The sequence below is a fragment of the Sminthopsis crassicaudata genome, chromosome 3 (genome assembly GCF_048593235.1).
Source record: "Sminthopsis crassicaudata isolate SCR6 chromosome 3, ASM4859323v1, whole genome shotgun sequence".
NCBI classification, from domain to species: Eukaryota; Metazoa; Chordata; class Mammalia; order Dasyuromorphia; family Dasyuridae; genus Sminthopsis; species Sminthopsis crassicaudata.
The window spans coordinates 598,781,163-598,808,799 of NC_133619.1; the positions used below are offsets into that span (position 1 = coordinate 598,781,163).

At 40.7% G+C, this 27,637-nt stretch overlaps 1 protein-coding gene and 1 long non-coding RNA gene across 8 annotated transcripts in view; one reads left to right on the forward strand and one right to left on the reverse strand.

Annotated features, from left to right (window-relative positions):
• PHC2 (polyhomeotic homolog 2) overlaps positions 1-27,637 on the forward strand; it is a 139,572-nt gene that overhangs the window by 103,016 nt on the left and 8,919 nt on the right. For 6 of the 7 annotated variants that reach the window (XM_074305510.1, XM_074305513.1, XM_074305514.1 and 3 more), the window contains 2 exons: positions 301-758; positions 1,131-1,296. In XM_074305510.1, coding sequence (XP_074161611.1) covers positions 301-758; positions 1,131-1,296 — 624 coding nt within the window. Of the gene's footprint in view, positions 1-300; positions 759-1,130; positions 1,297-15,104; positions 15,195-27,637 lie in introns of those variants that run through there. The other variant, XM_074305516.1, reaches the window with a different exon arrangement.
• LOC141563848 (uncharacterized) lies at positions 981-11,638 on the reverse strand. Its single transcript, XR_012488525.1, has 2 exons — positions 11,352-11,638; positions 981-1,414 (listed from the first exon to the last, which is right to left on the reverse strand). It is a non-coding gene; the product is annotated as an uncharacterized LOC141563848 (long non-coding RNA).

Below are 27,637 nucleotides of genomic sequence, written 5' to 3' on the forward strand. Positions count from 1 at the left end.
TAAGACAGCATTGCAACTATCTTGGACTCCAGAGCAATCACTAGGATGGGATGAGAGGAAAATGAGTTTTGAAAATGGGCAGGGGAGCTGATCAGCAAGCCACTTCAGGAAGTCACTATATAAATATCAGGGAAATATCTACAAAAATGGAAATGCAGCCACCTCAGGGAACAGACTTTTTGGCTCTATGAGGAAAGGAAAGGATATGAAATTGGGAAGGAAGTGTTGGGAGTAAGGGAGGAGGACAAATGAAAAGCGAGTTGACCCAAGCTTCCTAACTTGAATCTTTCTCCTCACCAGCCTACACCCAGCTGCAGCCACATCAACTCCTTCCACAGTCCCCATCAAAGCATCTGCAACCCCAGTTTGTCATCCAGCAGCAGCAACAGCAGCAGCAGCAGCAGCAGCAGCCACCTCTACAGCAGCAGCAGCAGCAGCAACAGCAGTCACAGCAACAGTCCCAACAGTCCCGGCCCCAATCACAGCCCCAGTCCCAGCTTGCATCAGCTCTGCCAGGAGTTGCCATGCAGTCCAGCCCTGAAGTTCATGCCATGTCACTAGGTTCAGCAATCCCTACCCTCCCACTGCAGTGTCCTGCTACCAATCAGCATAAACCTGGCAACAGCCAGCAAGGGCAGCCATCCAGCCCAGAGGCTGGGCCCAAGAATGGGCATTCTGAGGGCCTGCTCCACACACCCCAACGCAGGTTCCAGCACACATCAGCTGTCATCCTCCAACTACAGCCTGCTTCACCAGCGGTGAGTTAGCCAGTCCCTGAGGTCTATCCTCAGATAGCCACAAAATGCATAGGCTGTCACACCCAACTTGGCAATCTTTCTCCCAGTGTGATACTGCATAGGCTGAGTAGGTTGAATCTGCCTTGGTTTTTCAAGAGCCTTTTAGGTATCATTTATCCAGAGAGGAACAAGAACAAGGAAAATAATAGATCTACTAATATACAACATCTCTGGACTCAAGAGTCTGGATTTCAGAGACCTTGTTAATTTCTTAACCCAGAAGTTTTGTCCCAGTGCTTGGGGTTCTGTTTTCAGCAGAAGTACCTAAGTATAAGGTGGGAGGGGCAGGGGAAACACCTAAAGAGATCACCCCTCTCTCCCGTTCTTTGACAGACCCAACAATGTGGTCCAGATACCTGGAAAGAGGCAATGCCCAGGGAGAAGAGCCTGCCTGAGTCCCTGCCCAGCCCAGCAGTCCAGCAGCCAGTCACCCTCACTCCCCCACCTGCTGGTCCACTCCAGCCCACAAGCTCTGATGTTCAGCAGTCTCCAGCACATGGTAGGGGGAGTGGGAGGGCACAATTCCTTGGGGAGAGGAGACAGTTGTTCTCAGCAGCTTCTTGGACATCTGATGTGGGCACCAAAGTGAGTGGGAAATGGATAGTCACTGAAAGCACCTAGAAACAGCAAGGAGACAGGGTGAATAGGATCTGGAGACAGAGGAAAAACACAAAGGTAACTGGGGGGATGAGTGGAGGGGAGTGTCATTGACTATGAGAAAGGAAACAGAAGAAATGAGTACCACAAACCTAACATCTAAACACTGAGCTTTGCATCTCAGTGACAGCCAGAGCATCTGAGGAAATGTCGAGGTGAAATGTTGGGATAATTCTCCAGAAAACTTAAGCCCCCACATCCTTTATGTTTGAAATGCATAGATAATTGAACAAGTATTTGGGGCCTGAATTATTGTGAGTGTAAAATGCAACCTAAAAACGTCATTTGTGGTGGAATGGTTTTAATCCAGTTTGGTCTTACTATCTCGTCCATACTATCTTACTATTTGGTCCATAAGTTTACCTTCCTTCATTTGGCCCATAAGTTCACCTCATTTCATTTCTTTTTCTCCTAAAATGGGGAAGAAGCATAAAGTTGGGCTTGGTGGATTCAAAGGCTTTTCAGCTCTAAATCTATGTTCTAAATATTTTTAAAAGATTTCAGGATTGTATACTATGCAGGAGTTATAACTTAGGAATGTTTTGTGTCAAATATTTGGTACAATAATAATTTTGCCCACATAGGCATAAAATCTGAGAATTTGGTCCAAGAATTTGAAATAGGAAACTTGGCAAGATAGCCTTAGTGCTGAAGCTTATGGGTGAGGACAATGGTTAAGAGCCACAAGGAATGGGAGGTGGGGATTCAATAGAGAGCCAAAGAGAGCACTTGAATCCAACCCAGTTCAAGTGTTCACATAGGATCTAGTACCCACTGATAGGTTTGCCATCTGTCCAGGAATGGGCTTCCATGGATTTTTCCATGTTCTCCATGTCATGCAGCTCTGCCAGAACCTTGCACCATAGTGAAACATGTACTGCCTCAGCCTCCGGCTGGACTTCCACGCTTTCATTTCTCTCCTTTCTCAGACTGCCTGCAGAGTGGTCTTGGCACAGAGTTCTGTGGCATCATGAGCCACCTATAATTCAGGGATACAGTTCCTGCTAGTGCCCTGAGTGTTTTTCATAATAGTGGAAGGAGAGACAGCGAGAAAGCAAAGAGAAAGAAAGGGGAAAATGTTATAATTATAAAATTAATTTAATAAAAGAAAGGGAAAATGTCTCATAGGGACAAAATATATTTCATGCATTTAAAAACATTATTTTCAGAAAGAATCCATAAGCTTAGCTAAACTAATAAAGAACTCCATGACCCAAGGTTGAGTCTCTAATCTAGTTCAAACTCCTAACTGGCCAGAATTTCCCTACAAATATATGTATAGCTTCTGCCTAAACACCAAAATGAGACTAGGAGCAAACTGCTTTGTTAAGATAGTCCAGGCTGTTTGTTCCCCTGGAGGGCTTTGTCAGAAAACGTTTCCTTCTTTCCATCATCTGTGTCCACAAAACTTTGACTCATTCTCGTCCATAGTAGAGTCCTTCAGATAATTCAACATAGCTACGATTTTGCAAATCTGTTCAGAAGAAAACCTACTGGTTTCCTGAGTTGTTCCTCAACTCTGTATGGTCTCATGTGTATCCTACCTGTCACTCCCAGTCCCCATTTACACATAGTGGTCCCACTCTTGTCACCTTATCTCCTATTTCAAACCAGTTCTCTCAAATCAGACCTTGACAGCCAGGTTGATGGAAATCCTTGGATCTACATTTAGTTATGTTTAGAAAAAAAGATAACTTGGAGACATTATAGTTGTCTTCAAGTATTTGAGGAATTTTCTTGTGGAAAAAGGAATAGACTTGTTTTGACCCCACAGGGAAAAATTAGGGGGTAGAAGTTACAAAAAGGTAAATTTAAGGGTTTTCAAGTAACCTTAAAATTTTTTTGTCAATTAACAAAAATCCATTTCCTAAACTTTTCACTTCCCCACCCTTATTGAAAAAAAAAAGTAAAATCATTGTAGTAAATAGGCATAATCAAGCAAAACAATTCCTGGATTGGCCATGTCCAAAATATTTGTCTTAGGCTGTCACCTACCTTTTTGTCAGGAGGTAAAAAGCATATTTCGTTGTGGGTCCTCTGGAATCCTGGTTGGTTGTTATGTTAATAAGAGTTTTTAAGTCTTTCAAAAGTTGTTTTACAATGTTGTTATAAGTTGTTCTGCTCACTTCAGTCTGCATTAATTTATAGTTTTCCAGGAGCTTCTGAACCTATTCCTTTCTCATTTTTAACAAAACAATAATTATGTTCCTTTAACAATTGTTTTGCCATTCCCCAATTAATGAACATTCTTTTAATTTCCAGGTTTTTAACAACAAAAGTTTTTTTTTGGTTTGTTTGTTTTTTTGTTGTTTTTTTTTTTACATATAGGTCCTTTTTTTCTTTTTTTCTCTTTTGAGAATTAAAGACTAATAGTATGGTATTATTGAAGGAATAAAGATTAAGTACGGTTAGTAACTTTGGGGAAATAATTCCAAATTGTTTTATAGAATGGCTAGATCAATTCACATCTCTACTAACAATACATTAATGCACCTGTTTTCCTGCAGCTTTGTCCCCCCCCCCCTTTCAACATTTGTTATTCCTCTTGCCAATCTGATGGGTAGAGCAGATCCCAGATTTCTTTTAATTTTTATTTCTCTAATTACTTGGAGCATTTTTTCCTATGCTATTGATAACTTGAGATAACTCCTAAGAAAATCATTTATTCATGTCCTTGATCATTTATCCAATGAAGAATGACTCTTATCTTTATAAATTTGAATCAATACCTTATATTTCTTAGAAATGAGATTTTTATCAGAGAAATTTACATCAAACATTTTTCCCCATTTATTTCTCTTCTAACGTAAATTGCATGATATTTGGTTGTGCACAAATTCATATAGCTATTTAAAATGGAATTTTGTTTTCCATATGTTCCTGCTGGATTTGTATATAGATATTGCTGATGTTCTATGTGAATTTATTTTATGTGCTGCAACTGAAGTTTTCAACTGTTTCATTTCACTTTAGGTGACTTTCTGAATTTTTTAAGTAAACCATCATGTAATCTGCAAAAAGTGATAATTTTCCTTTTTGCCTATGCTAATTCAGCCTCAATTTATTTTTCTTGTCTTATTGCTGCCACCAATATTTTGAGCACTAGCTCAGAGCACAATGACAAGCATTGTTGCTTGAATCCTGATCTTGTTGGAAAATCCTCTTAGCTTATCCCTTTATATATATCTTTACACACACACACACACACACACACACACACACACACACACACACACACTCTTGTTTTTAGATAGATATTACTTATATTAAGGAAAGCTCCATTTATTTCTTTGTTTCCTGGTATTATAAACTCAGATAGCTATTGTATGTTGTCAAAAGCCTTTTCTGCATCTATTGATATAATCACATGATTTTTATTTTCTTGTCATTAATATGAGCAGTTATTTTTGTAGCTTTTCTAATAATAAACAAACCACTATTGGTTCTGGTCATAGTATATATATAATCTTTGTTATATATCACGCTATCTCTTTAAAGTTTTTGATTTTTGCACCAATATTCATGTCAATATGGTCTATACATTTTCTTATTGAGTTTAGTAGGTTTAGGTATCAAAACAATATTTGTATTATAGAAAGAATTTGGTGGAAACTATTTTTTCAAGTAGTGCATATGATATTAAAATTGTTCTTTGAATGCTTGATAGAATTTACTTATAATTCTATCTTGTCCCAGATATCTTTCCCCCTTTGGAAGTTCATGTGTATAGCTTGTTCAATTTTTTTTTTGAAAGATTATTTAAAGTCTCTATTTCTTGCTCTGTTAATCTGGGCACATTCACATATTCATCTATTTCATTTAGATTGTCCTTTTTATTGGTATATTACTGGATAAAGGTTTTTTAATTTCTTTATTTCTTTTCCTTTGTTAATTCATTTTTTCATTTTTGAAACAGGTAATTTTTCTTTTTTAAAAAATCAGTGATTTATCTTTTAATGATTACTTTTTCTATTTTATTTGTTCTATTAGTTTTTCTTGAAAAACCAGCTCCTAATTTTATTTATTAATTCCACAGATTTTGCTTTGTTTAAGAATTAAATATTTTCAATTTTTTAAATCTTTGATTTTTTAGGATTTCTATTTTGGTATTTAATTGGATTTTTAAATATGTTGCTTTTTTTTTAGGTTTTTTTAATTGAATGTCCAGTTTATTGATCTATTCTTTCACTCTTCTGTTGATGAAAGTGTTTAGTGATTTAAAACATTTTCCCTAAGCACTGCTTTTGTCATTATTCTCATTGCTACTATTATTATTAATGAAATTATCTGTTTCTTTTATTGTTTTTTTGTTTTTTGATCTACCAATTACTTATAATTGTTATTTATTCTACAATTATGAAATATAAAATTCTAGAAAAAAATTATGCAATTATTTTGAATCATTGCTTCAGTGGCCCTTTATGAAATAGCATTGTTGCAACCAGTAAAAATGTTTACTATTTCTACTTTTTTGACATTTGTGCATAAGGTTTTTATATACTACTGTACTAGCCAGTTTTTGCAAAGATACCATAAGTTATTGAGAAATAAGTATACTTTTTTTATTCTCATCTCACTGAATAGCTATCAAATCTAACTTTTCTAAAATTGTGATCAGGTCTTTTAATAGTATTATTGTTTTGTTGTTGTTTTTGTTAGATCTGCCTAAGTTGGAAGGGATACATTGAAGTCCCCTACTATTTTATTTTGCTGTCTATTTCTTCTTGAAACTTATTTAACTTTTTAAGTTTTCTTCTAAACTTAAGACACTATTATTCAGTGCATGTATATTATGTGTTCATCCATTGTAGTCTTTGGAAATATTACATATTTCAGAATTTCTACTAAGCTATGATCTTTTCATCAGGAATATTTGGATTCCAGTTTTTTGTTAAAGATCTCTTTTCCCTGTATGATTAAACTCAATTTCGTTGGACAAATTTTTTTTTATTATAGTCTATCCTTTGAATTCTAGAATAATTATTACCAAGCTTTCTGCTGCTTTATAATGATGGCTGCTAAATCTTTTGTGAAGGCACCTTAGGTACATTCTTTCTTTTTTGGCTATTTGAAGTTTTGTTTTGATTTGTTTTGCCTATAAGCTATGGACAGTTTTCTTTCATGATTCATAAATACATTATGTCTAAATATGTGGGGAGGTTGGAGGGAGGGAGACAGTGTTTCATGGCCTTTAGATAATATGATGATTAATTTGACATTTGATCTATTCTGATTTTCAAGGAATCTAATAGTTTGTACCGAAGCTGTTAATCCTCCTAAATCTTTTTTCCTCTTTTACATTTCTCATTTTATCATCTAGTGCTCTCACATTTTAAATAATTTTTAACATATTAGCTTTCTAAAACTTTCTTTCAGGAATCCTAGTTGAATATGTTCTTTGAAGCTTTATTCATAATGTTTTAGAGTCATGCTCTTCTGTGTTTGTGTTTTGAGTGTCCCTGTCCCTGTCGCCATATTATTTTTTTTTTTAGGATAAACTTTTTTCTTAAAAAACAAACAAAAACATTCTTCCAGTCTCACTTCTTAAATTGGGACTTTGTGTTAAAGCTAGCGTCTGTGAACTTGTTTGCTTCTGATAATACTTTCTCTGGGTATTCAAGGCTCTCATAAGGTGGCTCAGTCTTAGGTACTTACAAACTTTCAGAATACCTGGAACTATTTAAAATCCAGTGCTTAGAGCAAGTGCTTAAGAAATGTTTGAGGACTTATAAATGCTTGCTGATCCAGAACAAAGTCTGATCACTGGCTTCTTAAACCTGAACTTTGTGAGCTCCAAGGTCAGTTGTGGGTCTATGAAATACCACTGTGCCTTGCACCTAGTTGGAGCATTAGTAGACTGGGAGTATTGGCCCAGGCATTGTCAACTTAATTGGAAGGCTTTATAGGTTTGGAGTGACAGAACTACAATGTTTCTCTTAGTTAGAGCCCCTTTGCTCTGTTTACAGATTCCAGAGTGGGCTGGGGGTTAGATCTGAGACCGGATAATGAGGTTAAAGCCACACAGCTGCAGAGTTACCTCCTTGTGTTGTCTCCCTGCTCTGGGGCACAAATGACAGAACTGCCAGTTGGTGCCTGTTTCTGCTTCCTCCATAATGCTAGGTCACTCTATACTTGATCTAAGACTTCTTGGCCTAGTAAATTATTGCAGGTCTAAGTCAGTCACCATGCTGAAAGATTGTGCATACCTTTCTGGCTAGACTTCCTTCACCCACAGTGTCTATATTTCTTATGCCTATATAGTTTGGAGAAATTCCCCATAACTTTGCTTGGATTTCCCAATCAGTGATCATCAGCCTGGTACTTATGTCTTGTCTGACTAGTGGAAGTAGTTAATTGAGCTAGAATGTACTGGTTCCTTCTAATCTGCCATCTTAACTATATTTCTAAATTTCTGTTTAATTTAAAGGAAAATTTCCTAGCAATTAGAATTATCTGAAAGTGAATAAAACTTCCTCTTTAATGGTGGATTGACCTTTATTGGAGGACTTCACACAAAGGCTGGACCTTTCCAACTCTAAAATTCTATAATTATGTGACCCTATATCTGCATAATTTATTTTCTTTTTAACTTAAATACATTTCAGTCTTTCTATAGTTCCATGACCTCATCTGTGTAGGCCTTCCTCACACTGTGCCAATTGTAGTCTGCCCTCACCTCTTCATCCTCTTCTTTTGAAAATTCTCCAAAGAGAATCTGGCCAGCATACTGGACTCTTCTAGTTCTTTTCATATTTGTGGGTACAGAAGATCACGTATGCTGACAATCTGTTATCCTTTATTTGTACATCTGGCTGGTCTATCTACTTTTGTCTTACCAAATATCCTTGACATTGTTTTAAAGAATATAAAATTTGCAAGTTGGAAGAGACCACAGCATCCAGTCTATACTCCAAAGAAACCCAGGATCTATCCCAAAAATGGTTATTTCTGCTTGAAGATCTATAAGGAGGGGGAAACCACCACCTCCCAAGGTGGTCCATATTACTTTGGGATAACTCTATTAGGAAGATTTTTCAGACATTAAGCATAAATCTGCTCTTTTGTAACTTCTGTCTATTGTAGATTCTGTTTTCTCAAGCCAAATGGAATAACTCTGGTCCCTCTCCAACATGACAACCCCCTTCATATTTTTGAAGAGAGCAGTTATATTCCTTCAAATCTTCTTTTTTCCAGGCTAAAGATAGCTAGTTCCTTCAACTTATTGTACTATGTTGAGGACTCAAATCCTGCACCATCCCCTCTTGTGGAGCTCTGTGGACATTTTCCAGCTTATCAAAACCCTTCCTTAAATGCAGTGCCCAGAACTGAAGTACTACATATAAGGTCCAGTGAGGGCAAAGTGGGACTATGACTTCCCAATTCCTGGAAGCTACATCTCTCAATATAGCCCAAGATTGCATTAGATTTTTTTCCCTTAATTCCCACAACACAGTGCTGCCTTGTAATCAGTTTGTAATCCACTAAAACCTCCAAGGTCTTTTTCGAAACAATTGTTCTCTACATATGCATCCCTCATACTTGTGAAGCTTTTTTGGACTTTTCATTAATCTCTATTATGCTGGCTCTTTGCATCACTGTTTCCCTTTCTAGATGTTTCTCAGCCATCTCTTTAATGATCCATTCCCCCCAAGCAAAAAGGGATAGGGAGAAAGGGAAGGAAATATGCTTCAGTCTATACTATTAGTCTATCAGCTGTCTGGAGGTATATAACATTTCATCTAAAGTCTTCTAAAATTGTGTTGATTAAAGTTTTTCAAAGTTCTACAGTCTTTACAATACTATTGTTCATGTATAAATTTTTATCCAGTTTTTGATCATTTCATTTTCTTTCAGTTCATAAAGTTTTCACAGGTATTTCTGAAATCATCTTTTTCATCTTACAGCACAATAGTATTATATCACAATTATATGCCATAACTTGTTCATCCATTCCCCCAACTGATAAGCATCCCCTAATTTTCTAATTTTTTGCCACCCCAAAAAGAGCTGCTATATTTTTATATAGAGATCCTTTTCCCCTTTGATCTCTTTGGGATATAGAAATCTGGTAATGGTGTCACTAATTGAAAAGGTTTTATAGAGTTTAATAGTTTTGTGAAAACAAAATTCCTGGATCAGTTCACATCTCTGCCTACCAACAATGAATTATTAATGGGCTTGTTTCTTTCCTCCCTTCTAGCATATCATTTTCCTTTTTTGTCAACTTAGCACAAAGCTTTGGCACATAGATTTTTTTTCCCTGAAGCAGTTGGGGTTAAGTGATTTGCCCAGAATCACACAGCTAGGAAGTATTAAGTGTCAGAGGCTGGATTTGAACTCAGGTCCTCCTGACTTCAGGACTAGTGTTCTATCCACTGCACCTCCTAGCTGCCCCCACATTTTTAATAATAATTTACCTTCCATCCTCAGTACATTTTTTGGTGATTTTAAGCACTTCTCAGGTATAAAACATCATTAGTAATATGCTTCAGACTACTTTCACTTATATATTTTTTTATCCTATAAGGTTCCTAATAATTTTCATTTTCTGTTATATAACCTTATAGAGATATATAACCCAGAAGAATACTGCTGTTAAAAAGCTGGGATTTGTGACAGGGGAGCAGTTTGGAATTTTTAAAACCCAGCATCATTTTCCAAATGCAGTTTTTTTCTTATCTCCTTTTATTCAAAATTGTACATTCAGTTCATTAACCACCTTTAGCTCCTTTTCAAGATAGACTCAGTCAAAGAACTGATCATCTAAAAGCATGTTATAATCAGGGCTACATATTTCTTTATGGCCTAGTACGCTCCTTCATGAAGCCATACCCCTCCTATTTCTTAACTGAAACTGTTCGTTTCATTCTCAAATTTTCCTCAATAACCTTTTCTGAAGCTTTTCTTTGTCCTTACTTTTCTCTAATTTATATATTACTTATTTGTGTTTCCTCACCTTTTTATATCCTTTGTGTGCCTAGCAAGGTAACTTACACATAGTAGGCAATTAAATTAAATGCCTGTAATCAAACAGCATATTATCCAACATTTTTTAGACTGTGTCTACTCCTCCTTATTTAAACCTTTTCTGGCTGAAATGGCACTTGTTTTTTGCACTGCTTAAAACATCATTTAGGGCAGCTAAGTGTTGAAGTGGGCAGAGTGGACAGGAACACTCATCTTCCTGAATGTCAGGCTTAAGATACTAGCTGTGTAACTTTGGGCAAAGCATTTAACTTTATCTGCCTCAGTTTCCTCATTTGTAAAATGATCTGGGGAAGGAAATGGCAAACCACTTGGCCAAGAAAACCTTAAATATGACTGAAAAATAACAACAGCAAAAAACATCATTCAACAAATGATAGTCAGAATCAAGTGTTTTTACCTTGTCCTATTTCTCAGTCATACTCTGTGTCTTCTCATCTTTGTTCTTTTGTCTTTTCTTGGGCCTTTTTTCTAAGCAATGACCTGAGTACTAATTGAAGGTTCTGAAATGACTCCCATTTTAGTAGTCAGTTATTTTGCCAACTATCTGTTGACATAGTCATTTCCAAAGTTTTGTGCTTATAATAGCCAGTACCTTCTAACGCTCTTATTGAAAGAAAATATTCTGATGTAGATGTGAGGTTCCCATGTAAACCTTTGGCCTTTTTCATTTCTTGATACAATCAAATATGTTTTTCTAACATAAATTTTGCAATCCTTTAGCTCAAAGTTTCTGAGTATCAAAATGTAAATTTGGTTTAATGTGGAGTGTGTTATCAAATTCTCCAGAAAACTTCACTTTATTCTTTGTAAAATGTAGGGTCAGATTTCTTCAGAGTAATTTTTTAACTCGGTCACTGTAAGTATTGCAAGATTAGGTAGCCAAGGATCCCCTGAAATACTACTTCTTACCTGTGAATGCAGACTGGAAATCTCTCTACAAACTCTTACTCATTTCTCCAGAAAGAATGTATAAGCTTCCCCTCAGCTGGCTGCATTTTCTTTATGTTTTCTGGTTTCATTTACAATGAAAATGTCAAGATGGCTGTGGTTCAGTTTCCAAAGCAGTGTGTCAACTGGTTGATCATTGGACAAAGCTTCCCCATTGAGCACCAACAGCTCAATTAATCTTGGTAGACAGTCTAAGTGTTCTTAGCATCCTCTGCTGCCTTTTCCAGCACTCTGCCATCATGACTATGGAAGCAGAAGGGGGGCTACATGGGATCAAGAGCTGTTTGGCATTTTTAGCTGTTTCACTGGTTGCTATGGCCCCCATATCCATCACCTAGCAGCCAACAATGAGTCTCTCCCCACTTAGTTTGGCTGGTCCTCAGACAGTCAACAGTCTGTCACCAAGACTGAACTTGAAGCTTTTCCAGCTTGGTAGAACCTACCAGAGCCTAAACTCTGCTGGATAAGCCTTCCTGAGCATTGGCTCTGGAGCCTGAGGATGGAGGTTTAAATCCTTAACTGGAAAATCAGGGAATTAGATGAGATGGTCTCTGAGATCCCTTCTACAATAAGGCACCATAGCAGGACTTTTGCAAAGCATATTTTGTAACCATGTTTCTATCAAAATTTCATCTTTTCCCTTTATTATAATAGTAATAGCTGCTACTTACAATAGCATTTTGAGGTTTGCAAAGTGCTTTACAAGTTAACTCATTTGATTCTCTTAAAACTATTCATGGTAGATGCTGTTATCATCCCTGTTTTCCATCTGAGGAAACAGGAAGGTTCTTCCCTACTTTTTATATTCTAAAACCTTGCCTCTGTCATTTAAGGTACTAGCTTATTCCTTCCAGCTTTATCATCTGAAAATCTAAGTATGTCTTCTTTTTAACTTTATTTTAATGCAATTACGAGGGAAAGCAAAGGATATGCCCCTATGGCATGCCTTTAGAGAGCCACCATCTTGCCATCAATCCACTAATCAATGCTTTCTAGTTATGGTAACTCAATCATCTATGAATCCAGCTATATAGTTCAATCCACATCCATCTTGTCATTAATATAGCCTGAACATTCTTTGTTATAGGGAACGTGGCTTTCCATGCACAGCATGAAAAGGGATACATAGACTATGAGGGAAATCTAGGCTATGCAAAAACAAAAGATGTAAAATATGTGCTTGGGGGGGCACACGAAGGCGTGCGCGCGCACACACACACACACACACACACACACACACACACACCCTCTTATCTCTTGAGAGATTTTTGCCAGGTGAGGCAATGTAAGTTCCTTCAAAGCAAGGACTCTTTGCTTAAAACTCTTTAACTCCATGCACAGGGCCCTTCCATAGTAGGCTCATAATAGCTGTTCAGTTGAAATGCTGTAATCAAATCAACACAAAATGAAAGAAAAACGCTGAGCATTTTATGCCTAAGAAACTCTGCAAACATGTGGCAAGCACTAGAAGCTGTGAGGGAACTATCGGTTTTTGTTTTTTCAGGAAGCTCATAGTTGGAGAGGATGAACTAGCAGTAGTCTGTGAGGAGCAGTAATCCTACCGGGTTGGAGCTGGGAGGGGCCCCAGCACATCTGGTCCAACCCATTCTCTTTAAAAAGGAAGGAAGGAATGGCCAGAGAATGGTAGTGCCCAGCCATCAGAAAGTGAGAAAAACAGCAAGGTCTGCAGTCTCTAAATTCTGAGAAAAATGACAAGGCATAAAGATCTCAGTCAGGGGTAATGGGCCAGGAGCACTTAGAGAAGGAGGTAGAGGAATCAATCTCAGCGAGCTTCTTTTAAGCATTTACTTACCATGTGCCAAAGGAAAAAAAAAAAAAAAAGTCCCTGTCCTCTCAGACCTTTATCTAATATCATGGTGGCAAAAGGAATCAAGGAATTGAGAAAGAAGGGGGAGCTCGCTGGTCCTAGAGGCCTGAGGGAATTAGGAGAGGAAGAACAAAGGTTCAGGGATTTTGACGGGCAGCACCAGAAAAGGAAGAGGGAGAGAGGGAAAGGCCAGGAGAAAGGAAGGAACAAAAGCCAGCAAATGAAAAAACGGAGAAGAGGGAGAGATTGGGATTAGGAAGAAAACCACCAACTTTGGCACCTGTAGGGGAGTGGCAAGATCCAGGGACTTGATATGTTGCTTATGTACCGCTTGGAGAAAATCTCGTCGCTTTTGTGAGCCTCAGTTTTCCTTTCTGTAAAATAGGGTCGCTTTAGTCATGGCTAAAATTCTGGCACTTAATGAGTGGAAATGAGCAGCTGGCGAATGACTCTAGGTGGTGGCAAAAGCCCCAGGGAAGCTCCGCCGGCGCTTCAGAGCCCTCTGCATGGACCTTGTTTTGGAGACTTCCGAGGGAGGAAGGGTGTGGGGGGGGGGGAGGGGACTGTGACGCTCAGATGGTGAAAATGGAAATGGCTCGTGGCCTTTCGGTCTGAAATCGGGCTATGTGTGGCTGGGGCCGAGCTTGGGAAAAGGGGGCAGGTGGGGGGTGGCAAAGCCAAGTGTGGAGCAGGGCTCGGAGCCCCTTCCTAGGCTCCAGCTCAAGGACTGCGCATCCCGGGCAGCCCTCACCCCCTGGGACTCTCTGAGAGACCGCTAGTGTGTAGTCTCCTCCCGGCAGAGTGAGACCCGAGACGGAGGCCGGGCGGCCGAGGTCTGGGGCAGCTCTGGGGGAGCCCGGTCCGCTCCTCCGGGAGACGCGGGAGCTGCTTCCACATAACGCTTGGTCTCGGGACCGTAGTGCCGTACAATTCGCCAAAATAAATAAATGAAAACCTTTCCTCACAAGAAAAGTGGGTACTTGCAAAGGATAAGGGTTCCCATCTTACAAACGAAGGAGCCTCTCCGTTCCGGGAGACCCAGACGCTTGGCCACAGTGGCAGCCGTAATACGTGGCACAGCCCGGCTCCGAGCAGCTTTCTTTGCAGGCCTTTCGATTTCTACGCTGCCCCCTTGGGCTCTCTTCCTTGCTTTTCCATGATTTTCTCCCTTTCCTCCCCATCCCTCTAATCCAGCGTTCGCCTCCTTCGCCAGACTCCTCTTTCTTGTCCTTAGAAAAAGGCCTGGGTCTCCCGCGGCCTCTAGGATCTACCTTTCCGAAATGAGGGGCCAGATAGGCTTTGCCTCTCTGAAGGCCACGGTTCCCTTCTTACCCTCCCTCTTCATCTTCCTCCCCCCTCCCCGGGCTTCTCTAGCGTCCTCACTGTCCTCCCCTCTCCTCCCTTCTTTCCCTTAGCTCCTGCTCCTCCTCCGCATTCTTGCCACCCACTTACTTGGCTCCTCCTCTCCTCTCCCCTCTCTTCTTGCCAATCTTTCGTTCCTCCTCTTTTGCCTCCCATCTCCTCGTAGCTCCTCCCCTCCCCTCTGTAGCCTAGCTCTTCTCCGCAGCCCCTCCTTTCCACCTCCCCCGCAGCCTCGCGCTCTTCCGAGCCCCTCCCTCTCGGCTGCCCCCGCTGCCCCGCCCCCGCCCCTCCTCCCCCCCGGCTCCTCCCCCTGGCGGAGGCGGCCGCGGGAGCCGGGCCCGGACGCTCCGCATTGTCTCCGCGGCGGCTGCAGCCCTGGTGCGCCCGCCGCTGGCCGCCTCTCCCCGCGCGGCGCTCGGCCCGGACCCTCGACCCCGGCGTCCTCTGGCTCGGACTTGCCCCCGCTCCCGCCGCCGGGCCCGCAGGGTCGGATGCGCCGCGGCGGCCCCGGGCCCCGGCTCGGAGGCTCCCGGCGGCCGCGTGAGGCGGCGCCCGGCCCCGGGGCTGCGTAGGCCCCGCCCGGCCCGGCCCCGCGCGGCCGGGCCCCCGGACAGGTCAGTGCCCGGGGCGGGAGCGCGGGCCGGGCGGGCGGGGCGGCCTCCGGGGAGGTTCGGCGGGGTCCGCACCGCGCTCCCCCCTTCCCCAAGCCCTGCGACCCGGGCACACGCGGGCACCGCCCTCGCCCGGCCCGGGCCTACTCCCCGCCGGCCCGGCCCGGCCACCGCCGCCTTCCCCGGGCTCGGAGCCTCACCCGAGCCTCACCCGTCTCCGAGAGCAACCGCGGCCTGGCAAGGGCCCCCCGAGTTTTTCCGACCTCAGTTTCTTCCCCTGGGATGCGGGGGTGGGAGACGAGGGTCTTGGCCAGCTCTGCGGCAAGCCTACTCTAGTTTCCTGGGTCGAGGCGTCTCAGACCCTCCCCGGGATGGGGCTGCCGGTTGGGGGCGAGGATAGCGGTGAACTTGGGGGGCTTAGGCTCTTGGGGTTCCGTTTCTGGGGCATTCCGCCCCCCTCCCCCCAGCCAGGAGAAGCTTTGGACACTTGTAGAAACAAAACCTAACTCTGGGGGCTGTGCGGACGTTGCGTTCCTGCTGTTGCCGCCTCACTCTGGCATCTTTTGTCTGTTTATCATTTTTAAGAAGGGTGCTCAGCCCCTCCTAGACGGTAAACTGAAGTCTGGAGAAGGGAAATAACTGGCCCAACGTCTCTCGGAAAGCCTGTGAGGAGTGGGAGCTGGGGCTGGGGCTGGACCCCAGGGCCTGCTTTCTTCCCCAGCCAGCATTTGGTTCCAAGGGACCCCCCCCCCCAGATCCCTGCTGAGGTTTCTGACGTTCACTTTCAGTTTTCGGAGCCCAGCCCCCCTCACCCAATCCGCGTATAGATGTTAGGATGTTAACCATTTCCCACGATGATCTGAAGAACTGCCTGGATGGTTTGCCTTTCCCATACCAAACACCAGACTTTTCAGTACTCCCAGGTCCTTTTCTGTGCCTATCTGGGCATCTTTGGCGGGGGAAGAAGGGTCTCCTGGACCAGGCCATGCAGCTTTTGCATTTTCCAGCCTTTGGGTGCTAGGACACAACTGGATAATCTAAAATCTAATTAGTTTTACTATGGGATTTTCTTTTCTCCGTCAGGTCAAATGTAGGTACTGCCAGGCTTTCTCAATTAAAAATAAAAATGGCAGGCTAGTGAGGCAGGAAAATCCCTTTTTTCCTAGTATCCATGTTGTTCTGCCATTAGCCCTCATTCCAGGTGTTCCACTAGAGACAGATCTGGGACTGTGCTTAAGTCACAAGTGACTGTTCACTACAGCACTGTCCTCATTCTGGGATCTAAAAGTAGGAACTCTTTTATTTTCATAGTTAAGAAGTAAAAAGACCTGTCTCTTCCCCCACCAAATACACCTACAGTTAGCATGCTATCCAGATTGTTCAGTGTTATTCAGAAAAATTAACCCTTGGGAATGAGCTGGTAAATATTTGTGTTTGTATTTTCCACTGCGGACTCATTCAGAATCTAAATTCCAGCCTCAAAAGAGGAGAATTTTAAGTTAGTCTCATTTAGATATGGTTGTGATAGTTTGTTGAGGAGACCCACTAACCGAAAAAGGGAATAATTACAGGCCCCTGACCTCTACGGATTTCCATCATCTTGTTGATGCAATAAGACCTGGCTTTTTATACTAGTGCTCATACTAGCTGGTATAGAACTCTAAGGGCAGTCCCTGCCAATGAACTGTTTCCAGTTATTCCTTGGACACAGCCCACAGCTTTATTCTCTAACCTTGATCTTGAGAAGGTAGGTGGCCTTTCTGGTAAGTAGATCCAGATCTAGACCCACTTTCTTCTTTCTCTTGCAATGCTCCTCTAGCCTTTCCTCATCTTTGTTCATTTCTGTGAGGCTTCAGAATGGAATCCCCAGTTCTTTCTTCCTCTTCCTGAATTCTTGGTTCACTGACCTTTCTTTCCCTTTCCGGTCCTGGTTTCCCTTCATACTTCTGTTCAGGACATACTATTTACTCCTCCCACTTCTATTTGCTGCTAACTAGCAAAGAAGCTCCATCCCTCTCTTCCATCTGTCCCCACAGATTCCCTTAGCTTCAGGTTACCTCAGACATTTGTTCCTTTATGTTTCAATGGATAGTTCTTCACTCCACAGCTGACTCTTCCAAGGTATCACTTCCTACAATGCTCTTTTAAAAAGTGGATATAATGTATTGAATTTAACACAAGCCTCATTAACCATAATTGATTGGAGACTTTATTTGTTAAAAGCATATTTTGTTTCCAAGTTCAAGCACTTGAATTATTTCATGACTTCTCATTAATACATCTTTTTCAAATGAAGTTGAGTTTACTCAGATTTTCCCTTTCTAATTATTTAGCTTCTCCAGAGTCCTCTCCTCTTCCTTTTCCCATCCCCTCCCCCGTGGCTCTTGTCTGTTTCTAACTCTGGCTCAGCCCCAGAATCTACTTTTCTTAAGCCACATCCTTTTTCCTGCTTTAATCATTTCATGTCTCGGCTACTTTGAATCCCATGATTCTGATATTTTCAGAAGGAGATTGGGTAAATTAAAAGGCTAAATCCTGTAAAGAATTGTAGTTCTCACTGGCCTTAGGTCAACCCCATGTGATTGTCTTTTATTTATCCTGTATGTTTTTGAAGATGGTACAACGATTCTCTTTTTGTTTAAATGTGCCTTTCTTCCTTAGGAGTATGTATCAGATCTTTCTTCTAAAGTCTGTGAAAGCCACAATCACTGGATCACAACCCAGACTGACCACACCCACCTATCTGCTTTGCCCTCTACTCCTCCTAATAGAAGGGATTCCCAATCACCAGGCTCCCAGATCTGGGTACCTTGAGAATAGATAGTTTTCATTCTGGTTGAGAGTAGATACTTCTCATTCTGGCTGTGTGGCTCAGTGATTATGACCTTTTTTTCATTCCTTTCTTGGGTAAGTCTAAATGTAGTCAAATTAATATTTTTTTTTCTTAATGTTAAGTGTTCAAGCCATTGCAGAATGCCTATGCTGACCTGGGCTTTCCCCCTCAAAAGGCCTCTCCAAGAACTTAGCACACAAATACCTGTGTTGGCATTGGCAGTAGGGAAACAGGAATAGGGGACCTTTAAAATGGTGTCTTGTACCTTGCCTACATTCCATCTGTTTTGTGCCTGTCTTCTCAACTGGAAAACAGGAGAGGATGGTTCCCTGCCAGTAGAACTTTGGAGAGACACCACAAGCTTCCCAGTGGTGTATAGGAAATACCATGTGACTGCCCTGCTGCTGCCTTTACTCTAGTGCCTATTCACTACTCCACCGATCCTAGCACCCCAGTGACAGAAAGACTATGGAACTGCCATCCCTGTCACCTCAACTTTGGGATGTGCAGGTGTTCTCAGAAACCTTTATGCTTGTGCCAGGGTATAATAATCCCCTTTAGCACTTTATTTACAGAGTTCAGGATTAAGCACTTAAAAGAAAAGGGCTTCAACAAAAGATTTGGTTTTAAATTGCTTTCCCGACTTCTAATTGAAGTTTCAGTTTATCGAACCAATTGGGAAGATTTAAACATTTTTATTTCTGTAAAAAGTGTATTCTTGTTTGATACTCACCACACCTCAGACAGAATACCCTTTAAGGCAGTTCAAATGTTTTAAAGCAGCATCTATTTTGGTCAGTCTTTAAATTGATTTCAATTACTTCATAAAGCTACCTCTTTCGGATAATTTGTTTGCTAGCACTAATTGAGGCAGGTATTTGTGGAGTCATTGGGGAAGTGAACTGTTACTGATTCAGCGGGCTTAATCATAGGTATTTTGGGAATATTTTCAGTAATTCATTAGGAAAATATAACTGTCGGTGGACCCCAAACTAGAAAACATTTTAGGGTTTTTTTTTTACATAGCTATAATAATCATTTTAGGTATTTGGGATTTTCTTCAGTAGTAACCCTATACAGTATACTTGATTATCTAACATGATTGTAAATTATTCTAGTTAATAAAGAGTTATATTGTACACAGATCACCATAGAAGTAGGATACAATAAAACATTCACTGTATAATGAAGCATTTATTTAGTTTTAGATTTAGATAATTCTTTTAATGAGCTCAACATGAAAAATCTAAGTGGGTTATGTAGCAAACCATATTCTTTCCCTTTCAATTTATTCATAAACTGGTAAAGGAACATGAGCTTTCTTGAAAAAGAAATCATTTATAAATTTAGACTCCACCACAAGAAAATAGAATTTTCTACTTTTAAAAGCTAAATTCACACTTTGGTTTTCTCAGATGAATCCAGGTAGGTAAGAGATTTGGACTAGTTCACTGGTTGTGCTGTTTCTTAAAGAGAGATGATTTTGAATGTTGGGGCCAAAGTCAACTCTTGTCCCAGCTGTTAAGATTTCTGGTATATTGAAAATATTGGCAAGAAAGTAAGCTACAGAATTTATCCTTAACTGTAGAATTAACTCTTGAGAACTATTTGCAGGCCATTTTTCTTTTTAAAAAAAGAAAGAAAGAGTTTTAATAAATTCCATAGTCTTCTAAACAATTTGACGTTTGGCATAGTTTTTAAGTTTAGACAATATTAATGTGTATTTCTTAAAAGCTATTTAAATTTCTAAAGATTTAATTTTGGGAAAAACATTTTCTCATCCACTTTGGGGCACATCCATCAGAAAACCTTTCTGTCAGTCTTATTAGTGTTCTACCAATAGCCTAGAGGGGAGGCAGTTGGGCTGAGAGCTTTGTGAGAAAACAATTATGGGAAAGAAGAGGGAGGAGAGGGAAGTGTTTCTAAGGAACTGAGGTTATCATTAAGTCCTTATTTGCAAGGCCACTGTTTTCCAGAGACATGACTCTAGAGACTGCACAATGAATCCTAAACTAATAACATCCACTCTATCCTGGTTTAAGTCATTCATCTTGCCTCAATATCCTTGCTTCAAGAAATGTGTTATAGATAAGAATGGCTGCCCTTTTATGACATCAGCTTCAAATATTATCTGTGTATCCCAAATGTCCCTCGAATTCTTGGGATAATACTGTCACTAGTGAATTTATGGAAACCCTTTGAAGTTTTTTTGTTTTGTTTTGTTTTTTTAGATTGTACCACCTTGAAAGTAATGAGTTGTCAGAATTTGAAAGTTATGTAAAGTAACCCATTTGAAACAAGCTGCTTGTTTTAAACTAGTTGAACTTTTTGAAGCCTTGCTTGTTTGGAATTTCAAGATCTAGTGAAAAGTACCACGGTCACCTTCCATCCCCTTAATTTTACTTATAAAAGTCTTATTTGTACTCAGCCTTTGTCTTTTCAGAATAAAAAGTCCCTGTCCCACCTGTTTTTTGGGGGAAGTGGGGGTAAGAGGGATAAAACCCATTTGTCTCTTATGTTCTACCACAAAGATTAGAGGTAAATATGGATAGTGAGAAATTGGTGACTGCTTTGGTTCCCTCTTGCCAGTTGGTTTAAAAGTCCGTAATTGGCACAGGCTAGACAATCAGTAAATATTTGCGAAATGAAAGATTTGACTTGAATCTTTCTTTGGTTTATCTTTATAAAAGTAGGGGGGGAGGTTGCATTATAATTAGCCAGACAGAATATGAAACTCTGCAACTTGAGCCCTGAAAGAATGGAAAAGACTAGGAGTAAAATCAGAATTGGAAGGCTTGAAGCATCAGGAAATGAAAAGTGTCAGATTTGAAGACAAAGGACTTTAGGTTCAAATCCTTAACATCTCAGGCCTTATTGTCCTTATCTGTAAAGTGAGTGACCCCTTGCAGCTCTGTGAACCCAGATAGAGGCCTTTTTGCTGGCTCCCTGGTACACAGCCCAGTTCTCTCCATTGCACAGCCTCTGAAAGACCAATCTGCCTTTGTATGGGGCCTCAGCCCAGCATGCTCAATAAAGAGCATTTATTAAGGCCTTGCTTGTATGCCAAGCACTGTAATGGAAAGATCATCAAATCTAGAGGCAATAGATTTGAATCCAGATGGCTCAGGGACAAGTCACCTACCCTGGGAACCTCACTTTCCTTAGCTATAAAATGAAGATAAGTATAGACCATTGTGAGACTAGTTCGTGGTAAAAAGTGTTATAAAAATGTGGGCCTTGTCACATGAGGCCTTTGATTCCTCCAGAGCACCCTTGGCTCCATCTTAGAGAAGAACTAGAAGCCCTCCCCTGTAAACATCAGTAGGTATCGTGTGATCAGGTTGGGGAAGACATGGGTAGTCATGGTATTTTGTGAACCACTTCCCTGGTCTTCTGCAACTATGATGATGCTTTGCTTTCCTTTTGCCTATCACTCCAACAATAGCCTTTGTTGTTATTACTGAGTTTGATGTGGGAACTCCAGTTAGGGGTAGAAGCCCCAATTTTAGAGCTGAGGCTGTAGGCAGGAAGCAGTCTGCAGCTGTTTGGAAGCCCTCCATTGCTTTCCTTGTTCTGGCCAGCACATGGAGAGAGTCTGTTCGCCCCATTGATTTCTTCTCTCCATGGTACATACAGAAGCCCAAAAATCTTCATTGCTTACAGTTTGGCTGGTCCACTCATCTTTGGGAAGAGGCCAATGGACAGCTTCTCATTCCCTTTCCTGTGCCCTGAGGGGCTGCATGAAAGGCAGCTGTATGGTAATTGGGAGAAGGGGGGCTGCTCTCTGACTGCTCAGCTCTCCCTTGTCTCCAGCACTTGGGCCTCTGAAACCTGGAGCATCAGTTCTCCTGCAGTTTGACTGGTTCCTCTTATCTGAGAAGCATTGTCAGGACTTTAAGATTTATTGGATATAAAGCTTTAGCCTCATTTTGAGTTTAAAGGATGCATCACTTTGGTTTCAAAATAACTGAGTAGTGTTGGAATAAGTTATTTAATATTATAAAGATATTAAGCATTTCTGCCCCCTTCAGGATAAAAGGCATGCAAGTCAGCCTTGCTTTAGTTGCCATTCAGCTATAGATTCTAGGAGCAACTTGGTAATGGTGGCATCTTTTAAGTATTCAGTGCAAATAGGATGACTTAGAATAGCTATCAACTTGGTCACTGCCAAAGTTGTAAATGATAGCTCACATCTATAGAGGACTGATGTTCTTATGTGACCCCTCTTCTTTGTCACACTAGGAACTGTCTTATTAGAATGTATCTTTGAATGTTGGAGGGTATTCTTTCCAAGTAGAGGGACTTAAGTCCCTTCATCCTGTCAGAATAACTGAGCTCAGTAGCTTGGAGATTTTACTTCTGAATATCATGTTTCTTCATATACAGATCCCACAAAAGTAACATTCAGCTGAGGTTCCTTAAATCAGTCTTTCCCCACTTACCCCTCCACCATCCACTATCTGAAGCATCTCTTTTGAATCACTAGACCCAGTTCACTATGTGAAGCCTCAAATCCCCTTCTCCTCTGTCCCAGGCTGCTTCTAGCTGATAAACTCTGATTTTTCTGTCTTATAATATTTAATTACTTTGCCTAAAAAAAGACCTTCTTTCTAGAATTGAGACCTCAGGGTCCCCATCCTGCTTATATTTTTCCTGAGCCTTTCCCCAGTCACCATGGTTACAGATGAAGATTCTGTTCCCCACATCTGTAGCAGACCTTGGCGCCCTATCCCTTACTCCTATAGGTATCTTACTCAGATTCCTGACTTCCCTGATAATTGGACAGACAACCTCAAATTGCTATAGTTTCCCGTGATACTCATTAAGTTTTTCTGAACTATGGTAGTCAGTGTCAGAGCTGGAATTGGAGCCCAGGTTCAAGCCTGAAGAACAAAAATGTTAGGATCCATGCAATTCATTTGAATGGCTCTTAAATGAAATGTGGATTTGCCCTGCTTTGCCCCAAAGGTCAGAAGTAGGAACAACTGAGCTAAATTAGTACCAGCCCTATTGCATCTGCTTAGAGGATCTTTATGACATTGAAATACAAATTAAATACTGAGTAACTCAGTGAGAATACACTGAGCCCTAGAGGCAGATCAGGAAAGGTTTCCTTCCTGATGAAGTGGCATATGATTTAGCTTTGAAGAAAAGGGATTGCAATTGTTGGAGGTGAGAGCATTTGGAGGCTTGGGGGACCGGTCCTAGTCAAAGATGAAGAGTCAAGATATATAATGCCATGTATGGGGAACTGCAGTAGGTCTGTGTGACTGAAATTCAGTACATGAAGGAAAATAGAGGCTGATGCCAGATTGGGAAGAGCTTTAAATACAGAACTGCATTTTTTTTTAATTTCACACATAATAGACAGCCATGGAAGCATCTCAAACAAGAAAGTTGAGATTATTGCATTTTTCCTTTAGGAAAGTTACAAATGAATGTGAAAAGTGCATGGACTAAACTAGATCACATGTCCTGGAAAGGAATCCACAGGCCAGCTAGTCTATGGGGGCAGACCAAGGATGATACTTTGCAGTAGGCCCAAGGAGAGGTTATAAAGACTTGAATAATAGTGGCAGGGTATCAGTAGGGAGAGGATAATGTGGGCAGGCCAGCATTGACAATATGTTTCAACTTGACAGAATGTGGCAAATGAAGAGCTAAGAAGATTCCAAGGTTATGAATTTGGGTGACATGTGTCCTCAGTAATAGGGAAGTTTAAAAGAGAAACATGTATGAACAGTGAGTTAGAAAGTTAATGCGTTATATTTGGGCCATGTTGAATTTGAGATCTATGTGGGATAGCCAAGTAGAGATATCTAAAAGTCATTTTTTGTTGGAAGAATAGAGCTCAAGAGACAGAAGATTTGAAAATACACAGACTATAAAGCCTTCGTAAGCACTGATGACATTGTCAGAAGAGTGTCAGATTTTTTATTTTTGTGTCTTGGACCCTTTTGGAATTCTAGTGAGACCGATGGGGCCCTTTCTCAGAATAATGTTTTAGCTTTTACAAAATTCCTAAAGGAAGGAAATGATCAACTGAAAATTAAGTATCTTTTTTTTTCCCTGTCCAAGTTCCCCAGATCCTTGAATTGTTATTTGTGAGCCTGAGTTAGGAACCTCTAGTGTTCCCAGACAGTAGCCCATGGGGCACTTCTGAAAAGACAAAGAGAATTTACCTTAGAATGGTGGATTTTGCAAGAGGCTCTTTTTATAGATGAGGAAGGTCAGTCTCATACAGATGACTTCTAAGCTATTAGTGACAGAAACAGAACTATAATTTCACTCACTTTTTCTGGATGCCTGGCCATTACTAGACCCGCCTTTTGCTCCTTTAGCTCAAGGAAGTAGGTAGGACAACCCTCTGCTCTTTTTGAGCACATAGCATTAACCATTCCTTTCTGGTTTTTTTTCCCCCCAGTATGTGCAGCACTTTGCATGTGCCCCATTTAAGCTTAGACTGTAGGACAGTTACTTGTGAACTTTACTGTCACTTTTCCTGTTCACATGTTCACTGAGATACAGTAAATATAACTTCAGTGCTAAGAGCTGTGAGTGAGCACTGTGTCCTACATAGGGGACCTTGTTTTATCATTTGAACAGTCAGCTCCAGGCAAATGATCTCTATTATGCATCCTTATAGTATCTTTTGTTCATAGTACTATCTGCCTTGTCCCTGTCTCTAACCTAACAAGGGCTTCAAGAAACCTTTTAAGCCAGAAGAGTGAACTGTTCTCATGATCTACAAAAAGTGAGAAACAGAAATAGAGCAAGTCAAGGGAGGACGTTCTACTTGAGCTGATATTTTGCATCTCTCTGAGTGGTGCTTTCTATTCTCTGAGGGGGAGTAGAATAAGAAATCTGGACCTCTTCCCAGTTTCTCTGGAATAAAACCTTTCACAGTAGCTTTTTAAAAAATGAAAATATGGTATGGTGCAATCAGAAGCATCTATAAGCAAACGTTAGTACTGAAATACATTGTAACGCGATTAGAAGGAAGCATCATCATTGTCTCAGCCATCAGGTATCTCTCTGTACACTTAAATAGTTCTAATTTTATAATACTTTAGAGTTTACAAGGCTGTTGGTTTTTTTTCCCACAATAACCCCACAAGGTAGGTAGTGACAATATTACTGTCCCCAAAGTTTGGGGATGTTAAATATCTTGCCATGAAATGACTGCAAGGGAGAGATTTAAACCTTGGTTTCTTGCTTCCCAAGTTTAGTACTCTGTACACTAAAATTGTCTCATGTTAAATGCCATTGATGTCTCCTTCGGCACAGATTCTAAGGTAGGATTTTCTTTAGTGGGACTTCGGGCTTAGCCCTATAGGCTGTATAGTTTATAAATTATCAGTTTGGAGCTTGGAGGCAGTGACACCTACTGGCTCCTAATGGATAGAAAGATTGTAAACATATGCAGTGAGGAAGTGTCTAGCTTAAGGGACCTCAGTTGTAACTTCCAGCTCCAGACTGCATTTCCCTCTGTTGGAAACAGCACTGTAGGAGGAGTAAACGGGCCAAAGATGCTTAAGCAACAAGTTATATATCTAGCTGAAGGTATTCCCACAGAAGACAGCCACCTAATTTAACAATCCCTAAATCATTCTGGCTCTGGAAAGTGCTTTAAAACATCAGCCAGTGCCAGGTGCCATGTGCAGGCACTCATGGGCCTTGGTGAAAGCCAAACATGCTATATTGGTAAATGTGAACTTCAAGTACATGTTTTATTATACTCTTATAAGAATTAGCCTTTTTTTTTTTAATTTTTTTTTTTTTTTGGAGAAATTAAAACTTGGAAAAAATGTTGTATGGAAGAGTCAATCTTACATTGGCAGAATGAGGCTGCAATTTGAAACAGGGCAATATAGTCCATAATTTCCATAGAAACATCCTAATTTGGTGTTAGGACACTTTGGAATAGATCCCTGACCACTCCCCATCCCTTCCCCCAGTGCCCCCTAAAAGTATAAAGTCTGGCTGAGTTTGAAGCTCAAGTTTTTTCCTTTCCTATCAGATTTCCCATATAAAGATTCAGGGTTCTGCAGGCTTTTAGGGGACTATGTAGGTAAAGCCCAAACAACTCTATTGCTTATTAAGTAGGTACATAGATTTAAAAGTAGAAAGAACCTTGAGAGTCATCTAGTCCAACCTCTTCATCCTGTAGTTGAAGACATCACCTAGAGTAATTGAGTGACTTGCCTTACACAGTATTATTCAGAGGAACAGGAATTTAAATCCGGGCCTTCTGGCTCCACATCTGGTGCTTTAATTCCTAACTCTCTTTATTTAGACTGGAGGCCAATAGAGCAGGTCTGAGTTTCTGTATCTGTCTTCTACCAGCAAGTTGTCCTTGGAACAGATTGGGAGACCTGGAAAAAATATTAATATAATCTCATTATGCTGAGCTTGTCAGAGGGCAAGGTTGTATGTGGTTATTCCACAAATAGTCCCATCTATCTTTGTTAAGAACAAGTAAGGAATTGACCTCTAGGATGACCACACAGAAAAGCAGCTCCAAACCTTGATAAGACCACATAATGCAATATCATGGCAGCGGTGTGACAGATTGCACAGTATTTTAGAACCTTGGTTCAAATCTGTCCTTTCCCTAAGAGTTCCTAAGGATAAAGTGGAAATATGACTTAGGAGGTTGTGAGGGTCAAATGAGAATGTATATGAGCCACTTTTCAGAGTAAAGTTATTGTTTCAGTGTTTTAAAAAGTATTGCGGTTGCCTCATCTGCTCAGCCCCTCTAGTCCTTTGTTCTTATTCTCAAGGGCCAAACTCCACCTCTGTCAACGGTAGAACAAAGCAAGCCCTGGACCCCTGAGCTAGCCATGGAGTTCTAGCATCCTCGAGTATCAAGAGAGACCATCAAGTCTCCCCATCCTTGATTAGAGAAGGAGATTTAGACCCACTCACTGCCATACAGTGAGTGAAATAGCCAGGATTAGAATACAAATCTTCTGACTTTGGGCCAGTATTAGGCTGTGTAGGGCATGTGGCATTGGGCATCATAACTCCTATTTTCCATCTACTAGGATAGCGTGGTGGCACAAAAGATAGAATCAGGCCTGGAATCAGGAAGACCTGAGTTCAGACCTCAGTGACTTAACAGCTGGCCCTGAACAAGTCTCTTAATTTCTGTCTGCTTTGGTTTCATCATCTGTAAAATGGGAGTAAGAGCACCTGTTTTGTAGGACTGATAACAGTTGTGAAGTGCTTAGCATAATGCCAGGTATACAATAAAATGCTATATAAATGTTATCTATTATTATTATGACTAGGATTTAAGAATCTTTTATGTCCTTAAGGAATGATTTCTGTGATTTACATATGAGATGAGAGACAGCAAGAGTAGAAGTGTCTTAACAGGTTAGAGGAAACCATATTAAAGAAAGTAGTAGCTATTTTGGAACCTAGATAAATTCTGTCAGGGGTAATGAGAATGTTAGGAATGTGTTAATCCTAGTAATAGGGTAAAATGATTTAAATCATTAGGCAGGAAGACTCAATTTGGAAATAGTGTAGCTCATTTTTAGAAGACACACTATTTTAAAGTTGTTGCTTATTTTTAACAGACTCAAAGGCTTTCCAGATAAACCTT